The following is a 20851-nucleotide window of genomic DNA, read 5'->3' as shown; positions in this document are numbered from 1 at the left end:
TTGTAGTTTTCAAACGGGCTTCCTTTGGCCCGGGGACAGCCAGGAGATTTTGAGTTCCCGATCTCAGTACTCTCTGGGGCACATGTGGGGAGAGACGGTCCTTCAGGTAGGAAGGTCCTAGGCCATATAGGGCTTTAAAGGTGATGACCAGCACCTTGTACCGAACTCGGTAAGGTATTGGCAGCCAGTGCAGAACCCGGAGTCTCGGCTGAATGTGCTCCCGTCTTGGGAGATCAATTGTGATTGTCACAATCTTGCTCCTGGCTCCATCCCCAAAGTCTCCTGGTTCCATCCCCAAAGTTCCCAGATATTTCCTGAGCTGGACCTGGCAACCCTAATCATACCCATACAGATTAAGAAAAATGTTGCCAAATACTTCCGGCTTATGTTGGAGATTTGGGGGACATGGTTCTTACTTCCACATATAGAGAGATTTTAGCTTTATAAAAAATTACTGGGGCATGATAAGGAAAGAAAAGATATCATAGGAAAAAATACCCATCTTTCACTACTGGTGTGTCTTCTGGTCTACAGAACTGAGAAACCTAGGAATGCATGGTGTTTAGTTTTGCATTTATTACTGACAGCTAGAATATTAATTGCCATGAATTGGAAAAGGCATTCACTGCTGAGATATGGCTGCAACCTAGTTTGAATGATTATGGATAAAACTGCAACATTAAAGCAATATACCAGAAGGAACAGTGTCCATAAAGTCTTTGTGGACTGTTCACAGATTTTTGGAACAAGAAGTATCCTATGAAATCTGCAAAACTGTACTTACTGTAATGCTTGCAGGGGGAAAAAATCAGAATGTAGGATAATTAAATTTGATGTAATACTGGGAAGAATTATTATAAAGAAAGGGAAAGTACTATTTTTAGCATTCATGGACCAATTTATTGTGAATTGTATTAATTATTTGTGAATTTCTGTGTTGAATGCAAATATGTAAATATGGAATATAATTTATATATAAAAGGTCTATTCAGGCTTCTAAGGTCTATCCAGTGGGACATACTCCCAGGAAAGTATTCTTAGGAGTACACTAGCTGTCATGTGGTAGCTCCAAAAACCAACTCCAATTTAGACACAAAACTGAACTAAAAACCTCCTTTTGGGAAGTATTTGTTATCTGGACTGGTCTGGAAAATTTTCACCGCCTCTACTTCTCACTTGCCTTAAAAGCTCTTTGCTGGGGTTGCCAAAGGTCAATTGCAACTTGGCAGTGCTCATTTATACATTTGATATGGGACTCCATAAAGCTGCCAGAACAGGCAGGTCTGCAGCTGTCCAGACAGAATAGTCTTTGAACTACCTTGAGTGTGGGAAGATCACGCAATTAGCACACCAACCTGATTCTCTATATCCCACATATTCAGATGACACAAAAGAACACAGGCTTCTCACACTCATGCTTTACCACATCCCTGTTCCCCGGACAAATTTATCCCAGATGAATGCTAGCTTGCATTAATTCTTGTAAACGCCGTTGCCTGGTGCTGGGCAGATGTTTCCTGTTATGCTTTAAGTTTGGGTGACTTCAGTGTAACTGCAACATGTATAAAATAAAGGAACCTGGCTCAGAAGGCAGGCTTTTTCTCCCGATACACGTGTCGAGTGATCATTCCTACACTTGAGCAAGAACAGCAGTGTATACAGAACTGATAGACACTGCATAGACTCAGTAGATAGATGAATGTTCTCCTTATATGGGTGAATTTGTTGCTAGGTTTTTTTCTCCTGAGAATCTGAAATATACCTTTTCTTTTGGTTCCTGTTCAGAAAAAAGTAAGAGGGTGGGAGGAGGAGGAGAGAAAATACATAGAATGGAGATTTCAGCATTGCACTCTTCAGACCATGGGTTCCAGAAAAGCAAATGGTTTCTTCTCTTTGTAATCAAGGTTTATATACCTACCCTCTTAGCTGACCATTTCATGTTTGTATAAGATTGGCTTTACCTCATGCAAGCATAGGCCACAAAAAATACATTAGACTTTAAGGTGCCACAAGACTCTATTAGTTTTCCCATAAAGACCGACATAATTGTTCCTATGGTATTATTCCACCGAAGTACAAAGCTACTTGAGACTAAGTAATAATATATAGCTTAATAACATGTGTTTTTGTTATGTGGGTGTCTTCCTTATTCCTGTATGGTTTCATATGTAAAGGAAAATGCCCAGCAAACCAGTAGCCGTGGAAACCGGAGCCAACAGAGGCATTGGGTTTACTATTGTGTGGTCTCTGTGCAAGCAGTTCTCTGGAGATGTGTACCAGACAGCCTGTGATGTGGAGAGGGGCAAGGCAGCAGTGGCAGAGCTGCAAGCAGAAGGGCTGAAGCTGCTTTTCCACCAGCTGGACACCAATGACTTGCAGAGTATCCGAAGCCTGCGCGACTTCCTGAAGGAGAAGTATGGAGGCTTGAATGTGCTCGTCAACAATGCAGGGATTGCTTTCAAAGGTAAAACAATACATCATCTATTTAATAGTTGTTTCCCAATTGCTGATGACTAGGGAGTCCTCAGTGTATTTTACTCAGTGGGAAAAATCTAGTCTGCATGTGCTCAAAGAAACTTTTATTTACTCTAATGTCATATTGGCAGGTTCTTTCCACTTCCCTGAGCAGTAGTATTACCTAGTCAAGCTTCTTTTATATGAGAAAACCTTGGAGACTTTTAGCATCTTCCTATAGCATTTGCTTTACTTACAAATACACAAGCAAAATATGAGTGAGGAAATCAGGTTTTCCAAGATTAGGGAGAAGACCCAGCAGAGAATAAATCAGATACACTCCTAAAGCTGCATTCCAGTTTCAACTAACTCCAGCTAGCAACTGTGTGCTTTGCAGGGTTTCTTTGTAGAAAAAGTCCAGCAGGAACTTATTAGCATATTAGGCCACACCACCTAGTGCCAAGCCAGTTGGAACTGCATTCTTGTGAGTTCTTGCTCAAAAAAAGTCATGGTGCTTTGTGTCTTTCTCTCTCTTTGGTTTTTCCAAGAGCAAAATGCTGCTTCTCATACATACATCAACTGGCCCTCCTGCCCCACCTCTGCAGGTGAATCACTTATTCAGAGAGTCATTAGAAACATAACCTTCCTTTGTTAACACACCTAAATGTAACAAGTGACAAACCCACAACTAGCATTGGATGAGGCAACTGTGATGGGCCCATTCACAGTAATCAGACAATAAACATGTGATAATAATAATATATGCCAAAGTGTTCTGGGTAAAGTGCTTGCTGACAAACTGCCCTAGAGTTTAGACAGTTTGTGGCATAATTTGGACACATTTGAGTAACCTCTGCTCTATAGTTTAGGACTTGATTGATACTGTGTAATCCAGGGATGTCAAACTCATTTGTTAGGAGGGTCAGATCTGACATAAATGAGACCTTGTTGGGCCCAGCTGGGCCATGTAGGGCCAGGCCTTGTGTATACCTATTTAAAATTAGGTAGCAGAGATATAAACTTTTTAAAGCGAGGCTTAGCGAAGATAATCAGTGAGAGATGTCTGGTCAGGGGATTCCAGTGCTCCTGGAGAGGGGAAAGTACAGAGTTGGAACGGAAGGAGACTGAGACATAGGAGGGCTCGCTCACTTTCCAGCTTGTGTCCCATCCCAAGGATAGCAGGTATGGGAGCCAAGTGGAAACACTCACCTCCATCCCTAGTGCTGTGCAATGCCAGGTCTATAAATAATAAGACCTCAGTCCTGCAGGATTTTCTATCTAGGCAGGACATGGACCTGGCTTGCGTGATGGAGACCTGGGTGCAGGACAGGGAAACAGTGGCTCTCTCCCAAGTGGCTCCACCTGAGTTCTCTGTCCTCCACCAGGCACAGACTAGTGGGGGGGAGGGGTGGCTTTTTTCATATGGGAGGATTGCTCCTTCAAGGTGCTCCTGTCTCCAAAGATCACTGTCATGGAGTGTGCTGGCCTGATGTGGGATGTTGGAGAGAGTTTGGCAATCTGGCTGGTGTACCGTCTACCTAACGCACCAGCCAGTGCCTTACCGTCCCTGATGGAGGCCGTAGCAGGCTGGGCACTGGAGCACCCTCAACTTATTGTCCTGGGTGACTTCAATGTCCATGCCGAGGACATGGCTTCTACTCGGGCGGCGGACCTAGTGTCTTCCATGGCAGCACTGGGACTCTCCCAATATATAACAATGCCCACACATCAGGCTGCTCACACATTAGACCTGATCTTTGCGGCGGGAGTTGCAGTGGATCAGATTTCTGACCACTATGCCCTGAAGGCTCGTGTGGATACTTCACTTCTACCCCGTTTAGGCGGTGAGCAAATTTTGGCTCAAACACGAAGCCAGATGGACCCTATGCAGCTTCAAATGGCTTTGCGGGATCCCTGGCCCTCTGGTGACTCATTGGATGAGCTTGAGGAGATCTGGCATAGCCAGCTCTCTTCAGCCATCAATGAGATCGCTCCTCTACATCCTCTTCATCCCTGCTCACAGTCCACACCGTGGTACACCCCGAAGCTGTGATCGATGAAATGGCAATTAAGACGACTAGAGAGGCAGTGGTGACGTACTCGGGACGAGGCTACAAGAACACCTTTAGGTCATTTATGCAGACCTATGAGATGGCAGCCCAGGCCACAAAAAAGGTTTATTTTGCGTCCTGGATTGCGTCTGCAACCTCGCGCCCAGCCCAATTATTTAGTATAATTCGGTCATTAACAACTTTACCACAAGGTAAACCGAACATTAGAGAATTGGAAATTGGTTGTGAGGCTTTTGCGAGTTTTTTCACGGATAAGATTTTGTCGCTTTGCCACGACCTCCCCACCATAATTGATACAGTGAAAGAACTTGAGGCACCAAGCACGTCTTCTAGTCCTCTTCTTGATTCCTTCACTCCATTCAGCCTGGAGGAGGTTAACAGGATCCTTTTTGCTGTACACCCTACTACCTGTGGATTGGATCCATGCCCGTCCTGGCTTATAAGAGCTAGCCAGGCGACGCTATGTGAGCCACTATAGGCTATTATCAACAGATCCCTCTTAGAAGGGATCTTCCCCACACTTCTTAAAGAGGCTGTGGTCGGTCCACTCTTGAAAAAAACCATCTGCAGACCCAGCTATATTGGCGAATTATCGGCTGGTGTCGAACTTTCCCTTTTTGGGTAAGGTCATAGAGCGGGTGGTGGCGATCCAGCTACAGGGATTCCTGAATGACACTTTCGCACTGGATCCATTCCAGTCCAGCTTTCAACCAGGTCATGGGATGGAGATGGTTTTGGTTGCCCTCATGGATGACCTCATGCCACATCTGGACCGGGGTGGCTCAGCAGTACTGCTACTATTAGATCTGTCAGCCGCGTTCAACACGGTTGACCACCAGTTACTGTCTAGCCACCTTGCCAACATGGGGATTCAGGGGTCTGCCTTGCAATGGCTGACCTCCTTTCTCCAAGGTCGGGGACAAAGGGTGGTGGTAGGGGAAGAATCATCAAATCAAATCAAATTTTATTCTTATATCCCGCCCTCCCCCGCCAAAAGGCGGGCTCAGGGCGGCTCACAGACATGGCAAGCCATGATTTAGTTAAAACAGATACACAATGATTTAAATGGTACAGTTATAAATTAATTAAAGTTTAAAAATAGAAAATAGAAAAATAGATAGAAATAGGTGCTATACTTCTATCGGTCACAATTTACGCATTATCATACATCAGTTCCAATTACACATGAGATGGCTAAAATTACAATAATTAATCAGTTTGGTCTGGTCCTGTTTTAAATGCGAGCTGAAAAAGAGAGGTTTTGCAAGCCCTGCGGAACTGGTTCAAGTCCCGCAGGGCTCGCACCATCTCTGGAAGTTGGTTCCACCAACGAGGGGCCATTAGTGAAAAGGCTTGCTCCCGAGTTATCTTCAGTCTGGCCTCTCTTGGCCCAGGGATTTGTAGGAGGTTTTGGGAGCTGGATCTTAGTGCTCTCTGGGGAATATATGGGAAGAGGCGGTCCCTTAGGTAGGCAGGTCCTTGGCCATTTGGACTTTAAAGGTGATAACCAGCACCTTATAGCGAACACGGTAGACAATCGGCAGCCAATGCAGATCCCGCAGCACAGGCCGCACGTGTTCCCATCTAGGTAGTCCCACCAGCAGCCTGGCCGCCGCATTCTGCACTACCTGAAGTCTCCGTGTTCGACACAAGGGCAGCCCCATGTAGAGGGCATTGCAGTAGTCTAATCTTGAGGTGACCGTTGCGTAGATCATAGTTGCTAGGTCGTCGCGTTCCAAGAAGGGAGCCAACTGCCTCGCCCTCTTAAGATGAAAGAAGGCGGATCTTGCGGTGGCAGCTATCTGGGCCTCCATTGATAGCGAGGATTCCAGTAGCACCCCCAAGCTCTTGACCCTGCGCACTGGTATCAGTGGCGCACCGTCAAAGGCCGGCAGAATGATCTCCCCTCCCGGTCCGTCTCAGCCCACGCAAAGGACCTCAGTCTTCGTTGGATTCAATTTCAGCCCACTCAGCCTGAGCCAGCCAGCCACAGCTTGTAGCGCCCAGTCCAAATTTATAGGGACATCGCCAGTCCGGCCTTCCATCAATAGATAGAGCTGGGTATCATCAGCGTACTGGTGACAGCCGAGCCCATACCTCCGCGCAATCTGGGCAAGGGGGCGCATAAAGATATTAAACAATATCGGGGAGAGGACTGCCCCCTGAGGCACCCCACAATGAAGAGGGTGTCTCTGAGACAGCTTCCCCCCAACTGCCACCCTTTGTCCCCGATTTTCAAGGAAGGAGGAGAGCCACTGTAAGGCTAGCCCCTGAATTCCTGCGTCGGCGAGGCGGCGGGTCAGCAGCCGATGGTCGACGGTGTCGAACGCCGCCGACAGGTCGAGCAGCAGCAATACTGCCGAGCCGCCCCGGTCCAGTTGCCGTCGGAGGTCATCTATGAGGGCGACCAAGACTGTTTCCGTCCCATGGCCCGGGCGAATCATCCCAAAGGCACCCACTTATATGTGGCATGTCACAGGTTGCGGTTCTGTCCCCGATGTTATTTAACATCTACATGCGCCCCCTTGCCCAGATTGTCAGTAGGTATGGGCTGGGTTGTCACCAATATGCGAATGACACCCAGCTCTATCTATTGATGGGTGACCATTTTGACTGTATCCCGGAAAATCTACACCTGGATCTTCAAGCTGTAGCATCTTGGCTCAGGCTGAGTTGGTTGAAGCTGAATCCGACGAAGATGGAGGTCCTCTATCTGCGTCAGGGTGGCCCGGGAAAGGTGATCCCCTTGCCGGCTCTTGATGGGGTGCCACTAATACCAGCCCCCAAGGTTAAGAGCTTGGGAGTGCTCCTGAAGTCATCTCTGACAATGGAGGCCCAGGTAGCAGCTACTACTAAATTCACCTTTTTTTCATCTTCAGCGAGTATGGCAGCTGACCCCTTTTCTAGAGCATGATGACTTAGCTATGATCCATGCTACGATCACCTCAAGAACAAAACACTGTAATGCTCTCTACCTGGGGCTACCCTTGACCCTAACCCAGAGACTACAGCTAGTGCAGAACACTGCAGCATGGCTGTTGATGGGGCTCCCTAGATAGGAGCACATTCAGCCAGTGCTGAAAGAGCTGCACTGGCTGCCTATTGTGTCCCAAGTCCATTTCAAGGTGTTGGTTATAATCTTTAAATCCCTTTATGGTCAGAGACCTGCCTATCTATGGGACCGCCTTTCTCCACATGTTCCCCAGAGAGCACTGCGTTCAGGAACACAAAATCTATTGTCCATCCCTGGACCAAAGGAAGCCAGGCTATGCTCCACTCGGGCTAGAGTTTTTTTGGTGATGGCACCAGAAATGTGGAATGCCCTCCCGGAGGCCACAAGGGCCCTGTGGGATCTTTCACAATTCCACAGGGCCTGTAAAACTGAACTGTTTCAACAGGCCTTCAACATCTGAATCTGGGATAGAACCATCACCTCTCACCGCTGAGAGGAGCTACGAATATCATGGGATCGATCATCAACAGAAAAAGAAATGTATAGCACCATAAAATGTTTTAAATGTATTTTATTGTTTTTAAATTGTTTTATATAACTGATTGTTAGCCGCCCTGAGTCCGCTTGCGGAGAGGGTGGGATATAAATTTAATGTAATAAATAAATAATAAAGGACACAGACAAACACAACTAACAATTTTTTAAAAAAACTTAAAATAAAACCTTAAAATGTTAGCACTTGTTGGCCTTAAAAGTGCTTTTTTTGTATCTCTCCCATGGGATCCAGGGAACTGAGCAAAGGAAGCTCTGGCTCTTTCCTTCCTTCTCCAGGAGACCAGGAGGGGGGATGAGCCTCAACCAATGGAGAAAATAGAGGTTTTGCTCAGTAGCTTCTGTGCGATTGAGCAAGCCTTGCAAAGCAAGATGAAATGCAGAAGGAAGCAAAAGAGGGGAAGAAGGAAGCAAACAAGAGCCAGTTGCTCATGGGCCTAATAGGAGCCCTCCGGGGACCTGATTCGGCCCCCGGGCCACATCCTTGACACCCCTGGTGTAATCCATATTATATCTTTCAACACAGAGCTGTTTCTCACACAGTTTTTGTGGGACTGATTTTATGGTTTTATGTTGCTTGTGATTTTTTACTCTAATGTTAAAACAGTGAGTGTTCCACATTGCTTTAATTGTGCAAGTTTCAGTACATTGTTATGTGATCATAAGCAATTTTGGGTGTATTTGTACCAAAAAGTGGGCAAACAATATTTTAATAAATATACATAAATATTCTTTTTGAAGCTTAAGAGCTTGTGTAAAGCAATGGATTGTTTGGCTGAACCAATGAAATCAAGAAAAAGAATACTCCAATGCTTCTTTATATACAAAAAAAGATTGAAGGTAAAGTTGGACATGGGGCAAATCAAGTGAATCCTAGTAGCTGTTACCCAAGTGTGTCACAGTACTAAGCAGGTGAGTGCTGTAACACAAAATTATTTCTACTTATTCAGATGGAAATCCAGAATATCATTTGCACTATATGATATTGTGTATGTTTGTGTCTTTTCAAACAATTCCTACATTTGTTTTCCCCTGCAAAAGATGATGATCCCACCCCATTTCATATAATAGCTAAAATAACAGTGAAAACAAACTTCTTTGGGACTAGAAATATTTGCAAGGAGTTATTATTAGCACTCATAAAACTGCAAGGTAAGCTGTACACTTTTGGCCTGTAATAACAAACTTTGCCATCAGGAGGAGACTCTCTTTTGCCTCATTCCACAGGCCACAAAACACTCCTGGAGCAGGACCTTATGTTCCAGTTTAACAATTCTGAAGTGTTTTGCAACCTGAAGATCCATTAATTCTTTTTGTGTGTGTTGCTCACTGTTGCTGCCATTAACTGAGTTCTATTCATTATCTATACCGCTATTTCACTTTGCCAGTTGTCATTAAGAATTGTGTTACTGTCCTCCAGAACTGGAAGTCCTGAGTCCAGTCTCTGTAGCTGTACCTGTAAAGCTAATACATTTATTGTGACATAAGCTGAGCCCCAAGGCACAGAGTGGTAAGCTGAAGATCTGCAGTCCAAACTCTGCTCACAGCCTAAGTTTGATCACAGTGGAAGCTGGGTTCAGGTAGCCAGCTCAGGGTTGACTTAGCCTTCCATCCTTCTGAGATCAGTAGAATGAGTACTCACTTTGCTGGGGATAAAGTGTAGATGACTGGGGAAGGCAATGGCAAACCACCCCTTAACAAAAAGTCTGCCAAGAAAACGTTGTGATGTGACATCACCCCATGGGTTGGTAACAACTCAGTTACCTATCAAAGACTACCAGGGACTACCTTTACCTTTTTAAACTTTCTCAACTTAAACAATCATTAGTCACCCAAGTAGCGCAAGACTGTTGTGTGGGCTGCCATGGACTAACCCAGCTCCCCTCCCCCATGAAATTGTCTCAATAAAATGCATAAAATCAGGCTCCTTTGACTATGTGACAAACAGAGACCTTTCAGGGGGGCTAGGCTTGAGAGATGGTGTTTGTATGAGGGACTCATGAAAGCATGCCTGCATCATGAGACAGGCCATAACAGAAATGGAGAAAAGAAATAGATGTAGGAAGCATGTTTTCTTCCTTACCCAAAGATAGTATTTTTCTTATTATATCTTCTCAGCACTTTGGGGTTGCCAATCCACAGTTGAGGGCAGAGGGGCCCCCCTGCTTCAGGGTTAGCAGATAGCTGGGGGAAGATGTCTGCTGAACACTCCACTATACCCTATGGAGACTGGTCCCCATAGGGTATAATAGAGAATCAATCCATGGGTATCTGGGACTCTGGGGAGCTGTTTTTTGAGGTAGAGGCACCAAATTTTTAGCATGGCATCTAGTGTGTTTCCTAAAAAAAATCTAAGTTTTGAAAAGATTGGACCAGGGGATCTAGTTCTATGAGCCCCAAAAGAAGGTGCCCCCATCATCCATTATTTCCAATTGAAGAAAGGAATTAAAAATGAGCATGGTCTCTTTTAATGTGATGACCAAAACTTCCTCTGGAGTTCAATCGTGATTGCAACAAACTTTTTCCAGGCTCCACCATCAAAGTTCCCTGATATTTCCTGAATCGGACCTGGAAACCCTACAGCACTTTGGCCTTCTAGAGTAAGTACTTCTAGAGTTGCTTCATGTTCTACACTGAGAGATTCAAGAGTTTAAACCTTCCTGACAATTATGCCTCTTCATTTGGGGGGGGGGGGGTGATACCCAGCAATGCATCTCTAAAATAAGATATAATTATGTACCCCTGGAATATGACACAGCAATACCCACCTGAACTGGGATGGTCTCTTTTCTAAGACCCTAAGCAGGCTAACATGGCACCAAATCTGGTTTGGTCAGGCTTGGCAGACATTTTGACTTTGCTGAAAGGCTAAGAGGTATCTATTTTTCTGATCCTGAGAATGAAGAAACTCAGGCCCAGAGAGGAAATATTGTGGGCAAGGCTGTAATATTCCTTCACCCTTTGGTAACCTCTTTCAAGTCCTGTTCTAAAACCATAAAACCACATAAGGGACAACAGCACCCCTGCATCTCAGCAGTTCCTAAACTGGATTGATATCATCTGTTGTCTCTCAAGAAAGACAGCAGAGACATTAAGGTGAAAGACTATCTGGTGGATGTGTGGTATATCTAATCTGGTCTCACATTTCTGTCAGGGAGCCTATTTATTATAGAATCTATATTTTTCTTTGATTACTGCTGAAAGCCATCGAAGTGGAACCATATCCTAAACACATGATGAATGGGCATCCATCCTGACACATAGAGAGAAAATCATCACCTTTCCTGAGCTTCAAGGGAAACTAGCCTCTGCAATAATAGGGCCATAAATCCATTTGCCCAAAGTAACTAAAATTCCTTTTTTGAGGTTTGCATGTATTTGACACCCTTTTTTCATTGGATACTTGGAATCTCTTGATGTGACATAATTTACCCTAGAAAATAGGACATCCTACCTGTCAAGAGAGAGTCCCTTCTCAGGAGTCTGCCCCCCCCCCACTTGAAGAGTCCCTTACTTCACATTCACCTGACTGAGCCTACACTGCAAGAACTAGATATTGTATCACCTTCCCCCTCCCTACCTATCAGCTAACCTCTGTAATGTCTCTTGAATACTTGAAATTCTTTGATTGGGATGTAACTAGTAAAATCATTTTCCAATAATAAAATCCATTAACTTAACCCTGGATGGTCTGGTAGAGTCCTGGAACGATGGGCTCTCCAGGGCCATCGAGGAGATCGCACCCAGGCGTCCTCTGCGCCCCCGCCCGAAACCGTCGCCCTGGTTTAACCGGGAGCTGCGGCAACAAAAGCGGGGGCTCAGACGACTAGAGAGGCAATGGCGGCGTACTCGAGACGAAGTGACCCGAGCATCTTATAGAGAGAGTTTGAAGGCCTATGAGATGGCAATCAAATCCGCAAAGAGAGCATTCTTTGCAGCTAAGATTGCATCCGCAACTTCGCGCCCGGCACAATTATTTGACGTAATTAGAGGACTTACTACGCTGCCGCAAGGCAGGTTAAATTCTACTGAATTGGAAATAGGCTGTGAGGCTTTTGCGAAATTTTTTGCGGATAAAGTCGCATCACTCCGCCCCGACCCCCCTGCCAGTTTGGAGACAGTTAGCGAACCTGAGGCCCCGAGCCTGTCCTCAGATTATACACTGGATGGCTTTGACCCCCTCAGTCTGGAGGAAGTTGACACAATTCTTGTATCTGCTCGCCCAACAACTTGTAAATTAGACCCATGCCCTTCCTGGCTTATTAAATCTTGCCAGGGGGATCTTAGATATCCCGTGCGGGATATCATAAATAGATCCCTAATGGAAGGGCACTTTCCAACGCCACTTAAAGAGGCTGTGGTCCGACCCCTCTTAAAAAAGCCATCTTTAGATCCGGCCCAATTGACACACTATCGGCCGGTTTCAAATTTGCCCTTTCTGGGTAAACTTATTGAGAGGGCAGTGGCGAAGCAGTTACAGACCTTCCTGGATGACACTTCCGTCCTCGACCCATTTCAGTCCGGCTTTCGCCCGGGACACGGGACGGAGACAGTGTTGGTTGCCTTAGTGGATGACCTTCAACGGCATCTGGATCGGGGTGGCTCGGCGGTGCTGATGTTGTTAGACCTGTCGGCGGCGTTCGACACGGTCGACCATCGGCTACTGACGTGCCGCCTCGCCGACGCAGGGATTCAGGGGTTGGCCTTACAGTGGCTTTCCTCTTTCCTGGAAGGTCGGGGACAAAGGGTCGCAATTGGGGGGGAGCTATCTCGGAGGCGCTCACTTGATTGTGGCATGCCCCAAGGGGCGGTTCTCTCCCCGATGTTATTTAACATCTACATGCGGCCTCTTGCCCAGATTGCCCGAAGGTATGGGTTGGGCTGTCACCAGTATGCTGATGACACCCAGCTCTATCTACTGATGGATGGCCAGCCTGTCTGCGCCCCGGAAAATCTTGACCAGGCACTACGGGCCATGGCTGAGTGGCTCAGACTGAGTGGGCTGAAGTTAAATCCTACGAAGACAGAGGTCCTTTGCTTGGGCCGCCGCGGCCCGGGGAGGGGGATCCCCCTGCCGGCTTTTGATGGTGCGCCGCTCACGGCAGCGGACAGGGTCAAGAGCTTGGGGGTGCTATTGGAGCCTTCCTTAAAGATGGAGGCTCAGATAGCAGCCGCTGCCAAGTCCGCATTTTTTCATCTTAGGCGGGCAAGGCAGCTGGCCCCCTTTCTGGAGCGCGACGACCTGGCAACAGTGATCCATGCTACGGTCACCTCAAGGTTGGACTACTGCAATGCCCTCTACATGGGGCTGCCCTTGTCTCGGACCCGGAAACTGCAGCTGGTGCAGAATGCCGCGGCCCGGCTGTTATTGGGTCTCCCAAAGTGGGAACACATCCAGCCGGGTCTCCGGACTCTGCACTGGCTTCCAGTGATATACCGAGTCCGGTACAAGGTGCTGGTTATTACCTTTAAAGCCCTATATGGCCTGGGACCTGCCTACCTGAAGGACCGTCTCTCCCCACATGTTCCCCAGAGAGCACTGAGGTCAGGAACACAAAATCTCCTCACTATCCCCGGGCCAAAAGAAGCCCGTCTGAAAGCCACCAGGGAAAGGGCTTTCTCCGTTATGGCCCCCGTATGGTGGAATCAGCTGCCGGAAGAGGTGAGGGCCCTGCGTGACTTGGCGCAGTTCCGCAGGGCCTGTAAGACGACCCTCTTCCGGCTAGCCTATACCTAGCCTATATTTAGCTAGGATGACAACTTGAGGTAACTGGCCAGCCATCTGTTTACAGGAAACTGAATTACTCTGTTTTTAATGTTTTTAACTGTTTAAATATTTAACTGTTTTATACTTGAAATTGTTTAAATTTTATGTTTGATTAACTGTTGGAAGCCGCCCTGAGCCATTCGTGGGAAGGGCGGGATATAAATCCCAAATAAATAAATAAATAAACCAACGGTTCAGTGGTCTATCTTCATAAACACTGATAAAATTCCCACTTACCTCACCTCTTGCATAGACTACCATTTTGAGCTAAGAAAAATATTATTCCCGGACTTCTGGTCTTGGTGACCCATCGTTAAGATCGACCACGGATTTGCTCCTGATGGTCGGTCTTAAATCGACCAATCGGGGGGTTTCCCCAGGCTGGGGAACCCGAATCCAAGATCCAGGAGGGATTCTGGCAGGCAAGTGGCTTGTCTGCTGGGACCGAGACATCAGCGGCAACTGATTCTCAGACCCGTGGACGCTGCGGAGCCCCATTGTCCCAATCGCCATTTTTAAATGGCACTCAGGTTGAACACCAGCACTTTTCTTTCTTCTAATCTTAATTCTGCATGATCAAAGCGAACTGGAAAGCACACTGATGACTGTAAATGCTCTTTTTCACTTTAAATATTTGAAAAGCAAAGCCTGGAAGTGCAAAGGCTGGTGCGGGATCGGAGGAAGCTCATAAAGAGAATGGGTGTGTGTGTCTGTGTGTCTGTGTGTGTGTGTGTGTAAGCCTCCTCCTGCTGTAAGGCTTCGAGCAGACTATGAGAGGACAAAGTTAACTTTTAACAGATTTAAATCCTGATGAAGATTGACCCACATCGATTTTTGATATTGAATATTTAAAAAGCAGTGAACTGAGCTTTTGAAAAACTGCTTAAGGTACAAGGTAGCTAAAGAAGTGACTGTGATATATTGGTTTGGTGCTGGATTTCTCCAGAGGCATTGTATTTAAAGAGTCAGAGGTGCCTGGTTTGAATACCGGTTTTCAAGGAGTCACATTGCTGACTTTAGAAAGAACAATTGGGGAGCCCATAAAGTCTGTAAAGAGGATGGTTTCATTTTTTTTTGGCGGATTTTAAAATTACTGACTGGATCTAGAACCCTATATAACCCTATACTGGATTAATTTTTGATTTTTACCTTCACTTATGGATTAGAGATGGATTACTGAGATCTGGAGGACTTTAAATAAATTGTTGGATTACAACTGAGAAGACATACTGACTTTGATGGACCAAGGGTCTGATTCAGTATAAGGCAGCTTCATATGTTCATATGTTCTATTGCCATGTGACCTTGTTTTAATACTCTAAATAGCATTACTGACCATTAGATGTCTGTTATCATAGGCCGGATTGTGAATGTATTTAGCCTGTATCTAGAGTGTCTGAACACTTGTCAAGTGTAGTGAAGACCTACAGCAGAAGTTTCAAAATGATACACTCATGAAACAGAAGCTTGTTAAACTCATGAAAAAGTTTGTGGAAGATATCAAGAAGGGAGTATGTGAGCAGGAGGGCTGACCAAATATGCCTTATGGAGTGTCAAAAATTGGAGTGACAGTCTTGTCCAGATTTTATGCAAGACTGCTAAAGGAGACAGAAAAGCTGATAGTATTCTACTGAATGTTTGTTGCCCTGGGTGGGTCAGAACTGATGTGGGTGGTCCCCAAGGCCACAAATCTCCAAATGAGGGTGCAGAGACTCCAGCTTACTTAGCACTTTTGCCCACAAGTGCTGATGGGCCTCATGGCCAGTTTGTTAGTGAAAAAACTATTCATTTTTGGTGAACTTCTCTACGTGAGAACCATGATGGTATGGTGAAAGATTCAAATAGAAGTGATAAAAATCCTCACTCTGCCTTAAAGCTCACTAGGTTGCAATCTGCCAGAAAACCATGCTCTAGGTTTTAAGTTCTGGCTGCAATTATTTAATAAAGTGGAAAATCTATTTTTAAACCAGCTTCCATCCCTCCTCTCTGCTCTGCCCCTAGCCTTTCTAACTACCTCAATTGGATACTGCCTGGATACAAACTATCTTGTTAATTTTTCTGCTTCTCTACAGTAATCCTTCCTTGGCTTCCTTCCTTCCCCTGTCTCTGTGTTGTGCAGAGAAAAGCTAGCATTGAAGACTGACACAGGCTGCAAAGCATGAGCTCCGTTTGGCTTCCTTCCTTCCCCCGTCTCTGTGTTGTGAAGAGAGGAGCTGGGCTGCCTCTCCTTCCTTCCTTCTCTCCCCCCCCCCACCCCAGTGTTTGAGAGAAAAGCTGGCATCCACTGGTACTTTATACCTATGAAGTGTTCTTCAAGGTATGTGCTTTCATGTGCCTTGCAGTATGTTCTTTTGGGGAGATGTCCCCGAAAAGCCTGGGTGGCAAAGAAGGGGGGGGTGTTTTTTTCAGCCAGGAGGGGTGGTGAGTGGACATGCCAGTAGCTATTTTTTTTACCAAATGACCCCTGGGCAGAATTGTTGCTGGCTGGGGTCATCTGATGGTAAGGCTTTTTTTTTTCTTTGCCCCCCCACCCTTTCTTTCATTCTGTCCCTGCAAGTGATGCTCTGTCTGTATTCTTGGTGCTGGGTGGAGGGGAGCAACAACGGGAGGGCTTCTAGTGCCCTGACCCCACTGGTGGACATTCTGGTGTTTTTTGGGGCATTGTATGAGTGAATTTTGGACTGAATGGTACACTGGCCTGATCCAACATGGCTTCTCTTATGTTCTTTCTTTCCATGTCTTCCTTTTCCTTTCCTTCCATTTCATTCTTTCTTTCTTTCTTTCTTTCGTTCTTTCTTTCTTTTTCTTTCTTTTCTTTTCTCTTTCTTTCTTTCCTTCCATTTTTACTGGATGAAACTTTTCTGTTCATCATACTGTTGTTGCAGACATAGGAGCTCTGCCAATGAAAATTTGGTACCCCCAGTTGTAGTCAACTGGCCTTTCTATGAGATTTCTGTGTGTGTGAGTGAGAGGTGTGGGGCAGAAAGAGATTATTGGAGATTACTGTTGTATATCTCAACAGCACTGGAAGTGATGGTACTGTGAACTTGGCTCCATTTTACTGGTCCTGCTTTTAACAGCTGTCTGACACCAAAATTAAACTCCTCCTGTAAATATTAAAAAGGATAAAAGAAGTTCACTGGCTTAGTATCTGCACAACAGGTTGCTTTTAAAGGCATGGGAAACACAGCCAGTAAAAAGCTGCAAGCCCCTCACAAATATCCTTTTTTGGGATAACTGCAGAAAAGCTTGTATGAACTTCATATAACATGAAATTAATTCACAGCAATTTCCCATTGTTTCAGCCAAGGAAAAGTATGAAAACTAGCTGTCGAAAGATTTTCTTGAAACCAAGCAAGCTTGGTTGTAGCTTGAGGCAGGGTTCCAATAGTAGCAGCTGAAGGAAGGGCCTACTAAATGTGTCAGCATATTTTGAAGTAGAGCAGCTGCCAGGACCCAGTGTGGGTGGTATACAGTGCTGACATTCCTGATGGCAATGGCAATAGCACTCCCAACTGCATACACTGGCCAATGCTATTGAGAAAGGGGTGTGTAGGTGGGGCTGGTAATTGAACATGGGTATTAGGAGTGCTTGCAAGCTGGAGAAGAACACACAAACAGATAGGTGCATGCGGGTGTATAGGTGGAAAGAGAGGACCCTGGGAATGTATGAAAAAGTTTCAGACCAGCCACTTTCCACCCCCATTTTGGCTCAACATGAGTTTCAGAGAGATTTTTCTGAAAACGAAGTTACTTCAGAAAAAGATGCAGGTTTGGGGGAGTGCCCTGGAAGTGACATCACAGGAAAAGGTGGAGTTTTGGTTCAGTGTGCCCCGGAAATGGCATCACTTAGCCCTTGACCTGGAAGTGACACCACTGGAAATGACACAATTCCTGTCTCCCGGCTCCACCCCCAAAATCTCCTGGCTCCACCTCTGAATTTTAGTGGGCCACGAAGGAGAAGTGTAAAAATAACCAGGCCACGGGAAATAAAAGTTTGGGAAACCCTGGCTTAGGGTGATAGAAATGAAAATGTAGATATCTGTTTCTGTCTGTTGGCTTACTATATGTTTTAACAAAAAGACTATTTTCCTCATCCTTCTCTACTGTTGTATCTAAATAATGAATCCTCTTTGCATCCCACTTTCCTTCAAACTTGATGTTATCATGAAGCCCATTCATCCAACTTAAGAATTCATCTGCAGTTCCATGATCTTCATATAAAATAAGCAAATCATCAATATATCTTTTAAACAATGTAATTTTGACAAGTATTGTTATATGCATCCATAATAAACTTTATTTCAAAAAAATCCATATACAAATTCACTACATTGAGAGCCAACAGACTTCCCATTGCTACACCTGACAACTGTAAATAAAAATCTTCCCCAAATCTAAAGTAATTTTTTTTCAAACAAAAAGTCCAACAGTTCCAATAATACTGTTCTTTATACTGCTTTATCGCATTTGGATAAAAAGGGGACGTATGTTAGAATGTTGTTTGCAGATTTTAGTTCTGCTTTTAATACAATATCACCCCATAGATTGTTGTCTAAGCTTAAAGATTTGAAGCTGTCGGACTCTATATGTGAGTGGATTTTGAATTTTTTGTCAGGTCGTTCACAAAGGGTTAAAATGGATGGATATATTTCCTCCGTGAAGATCTTAAATACTGGCACCCCTCAGGGATGTGTCTTGAGTCCACTTCTTTTCACTATTTACACATCTGATTGTGTTTCCAGCAGTCTGAGTAACAAAATCATTAAGTATGCAGATGATACAACGTTGGTAGGGCTCATCTCTGAAGATGATGAGTCTGCGTACAGGAGGGAAGTTCAACAGCTGTCCCTTTGGTGTAAAGTAAATAATCTTATTTTAAATATAAATAAGACGAAGGAAATTATAGTGGATTACAGGAAGAGTAGTTTGGACACCCAGCCGTTGTTTATTGATGGTGTTATGGTAGAACAGGTGACAGAATGGAAGTTTCTGGGAATTACCATGAAACAGGATCTAACATGGGGGGCAAATACTTTAGCTCTAGAGAAAAAGGCCCAGCAACGACTATACTACTTAAGACTCTTAAGATCACTACAACTGTCAGGGAGTCTGCTGGTTGCCTTTTATCGTAGTTCCATTGAGAGCATTTTATCTTATTGCCTCTGCGCGTGGTTTGGGAGCTGCACGGAAGCAGAGAGAAGGGTGCTCCAAAGAGTGACGAGAAGAGCACAAAAGATTTGTGGATGTTCTCTCCCCTCATTGGTGGATCTGTATAATATGGCATGTAAAAGGAAGATACAAATGATCCTAAGGGACCATACACATCTGGGCCATTTGCTTTTTGAGATCTTACCGTCAGGTAGACGATATAGAGTGTTGAAGGCTAGGACAAACAGATTTAAGGACAGTTTCTATCCAAGTGCTGTGGTTAGGTTAAATGCAGGGTTATGAAGGATTATCTGTTTTAGATGTATTTAATGGTTTAAATGGTTTTAATGGTTTTATGAATGTTTAATGGTTTTATGAATGTTTAATTAAGGGTTTAAATGGTTTTAATGGTTTTATGAATGTTTATCCGTTTTAGATGTATTTAAATGGTTTTAATGGTTTAAATGGTTTAATGGTTTCAGATGTATTTAAATGGTTTATGAATATGTGTGTTTGATGTGTTGGTATGTTTGTGGAAGAGCACCTCATTTCGTTGCTCTCTTTTTGTTGAGAACAATGACAATAAATTCATCTATCTATCTATCTATCTATCTAATACATAAAAAGGAGGTTGCTTTTCTACTCTCTGATCTAAGACATCTTCTATCACTCTCCTTGCCTCCTGCAATGGTATATTAGTGTAAAGGGCTACATCTATTGCCATTAAGACTACATTCTCTGTTACTCTCATACCTTCTATCAAAGAAATTAAATGCTTAGTATCTTTCAGATAAGTATCTGTTTTAACTACAAAAGGCTGTAGAAATGAATCAATGTACTGAGCTATAGGCTCAAAAGAGGAGTTCACAGCAGACACAATGGGTCTCCCAGGAGGTGGCGATCCCTTTTTATGTAGCACATAAAAATTGGTGCCCTAACATACTCCTTAATGAGAAATTTTGTGGTGGCATCATTCAAGTGCCCAAGGTTATTGACTTCCGTGACTATGATCCTAATTAGTCTTTTAATCTGTTCTGTGGGATCATACTCAATATGCTTGTAATGCTCCTGGTTCTGCAGCAATTTATAGACCATTGCCATGTAATCCTCAGTATTTAGAATAACAGTTGCTTCACCTTTGTCCGCAGGTTTTATAATGATGGATCGATCCTGTGCTAATCCTTCTACTGCCAAAAACTCCTTTCTCTTAAGATTATTATGATGCCATTGGTGCTCTTTTTTCATTTTCTCTATCTCCTGGAGTAACAATCTTTCAAACGTAACTATGGATGGATCTACAACATTTGGTACAAATGAAGATTTATTTACAAACTTACTAGTAGTTCTCATTGTGTCTCCAAAGTGCACTTTTAAGCTTAAATTTAAGCTGTCTGATTAATTTATAAACATCAATTCTAGTTGCAAATCTGTCATATTTATGTGTGGGAATAAAGTTAACTCCTAAGTTAAGTACCTTCTGTTCCATTTCTGTTAATACCCTAGAGGACAAGTTGACTATCAGCAACGCCTTGTGTTTCGCCTCGGAGGCAAAGGGTCCCACATCTGCAGGCATTTTATAATTCCTCCTCTTCCTAAAAAAGGCCTCTTCTGTGTATTTGAACTAGTGCCCTCTCCTCCTGATTCTTCACTTTCTATGCCCTCTGACTTAGAAGTAAACTGAACTGCCCAAGTAATTCTCTTCTTATTCCTTTTGCTATTAACAATTTCATTACCTTCTGATAACCAACTATACACTCTTTCATTTTCATAATCTTTAATGTCCCTCTGAAACTTCCTAATTTTGTTCTCTCTAATTTTATCCTCCAGTTCTTTAATTTCTTTTTCTAATTCCAATAGTTTTTTGCCAAATGCCTCCATGTCAGCACTCTGATTTCTAAGAAC

At 44.3% G+C, this 20851-nt stretch overlaps 1 protein-coding gene across 1 annotated transcript; it reads left to right on the top strand.

The window, feature by feature from the left end:
* The first annotated feature begins 2141 nt into the window (after positions 1–2141).
* Positions 2142–20529, top strand: LOC132568861 (carbonyl reductase [NADPH] 1-like). Its single transcript, XM_060235048.1, has 3 exons — positions 2142–2464; positions 9073–9183; positions 20453–20529. Exons 1-3 carry the CDS (start codon positions 2179–2181, stop codon positions 20527–20529), a joined length of 474 nt encoding a protein of 157 aa, XP_060091031.1. The 5' UTR covers positions 2142–2178.
* The last annotated feature ends 322 nt before the right edge of the window (positions 20530–20851 follow it).

Source organism: Heteronotia binoei, chromosome 3 (assembly GCF_032191835.1).
Source record: "Heteronotia binoei isolate CCM8104 ecotype False Entrance Well chromosome 3, APGP_CSIRO_Hbin_v1, whole genome shotgun sequence".
NCBI lineage: Eukaryota > Metazoa > Chordata > Lepidosauria > Squamata > Gekkonidae > Heteronotia > Heteronotia binoei.
Note: the sequence above shows the minus strand (reverse complement) of the source record. Positions and strands in the feature narration are given on the sequence as shown.

Coding starts and splice junctions, on each gene's coding strand:
- LOC132568861 (XM_060235048.1), top strand. CDS start 2,179: ATGCCCAGCAAACCAGTAGCCGTGGAAACCGGAGCCAACAGAGGCATT. Junction 2,465..9,072: donor TGCAGGGATTGCTTTCAAAG/GTAAAACAATAC, acceptor CCCCTGCAAAAG/ATGATGATCCCACCCCATTT. Junction 9,184..20,452: donor AGCACTCATAAAACTGCAAG/GTAAGCTGTACA, acceptor TTAATACCCTAG/AGGACAAGTTGACTATCAGC.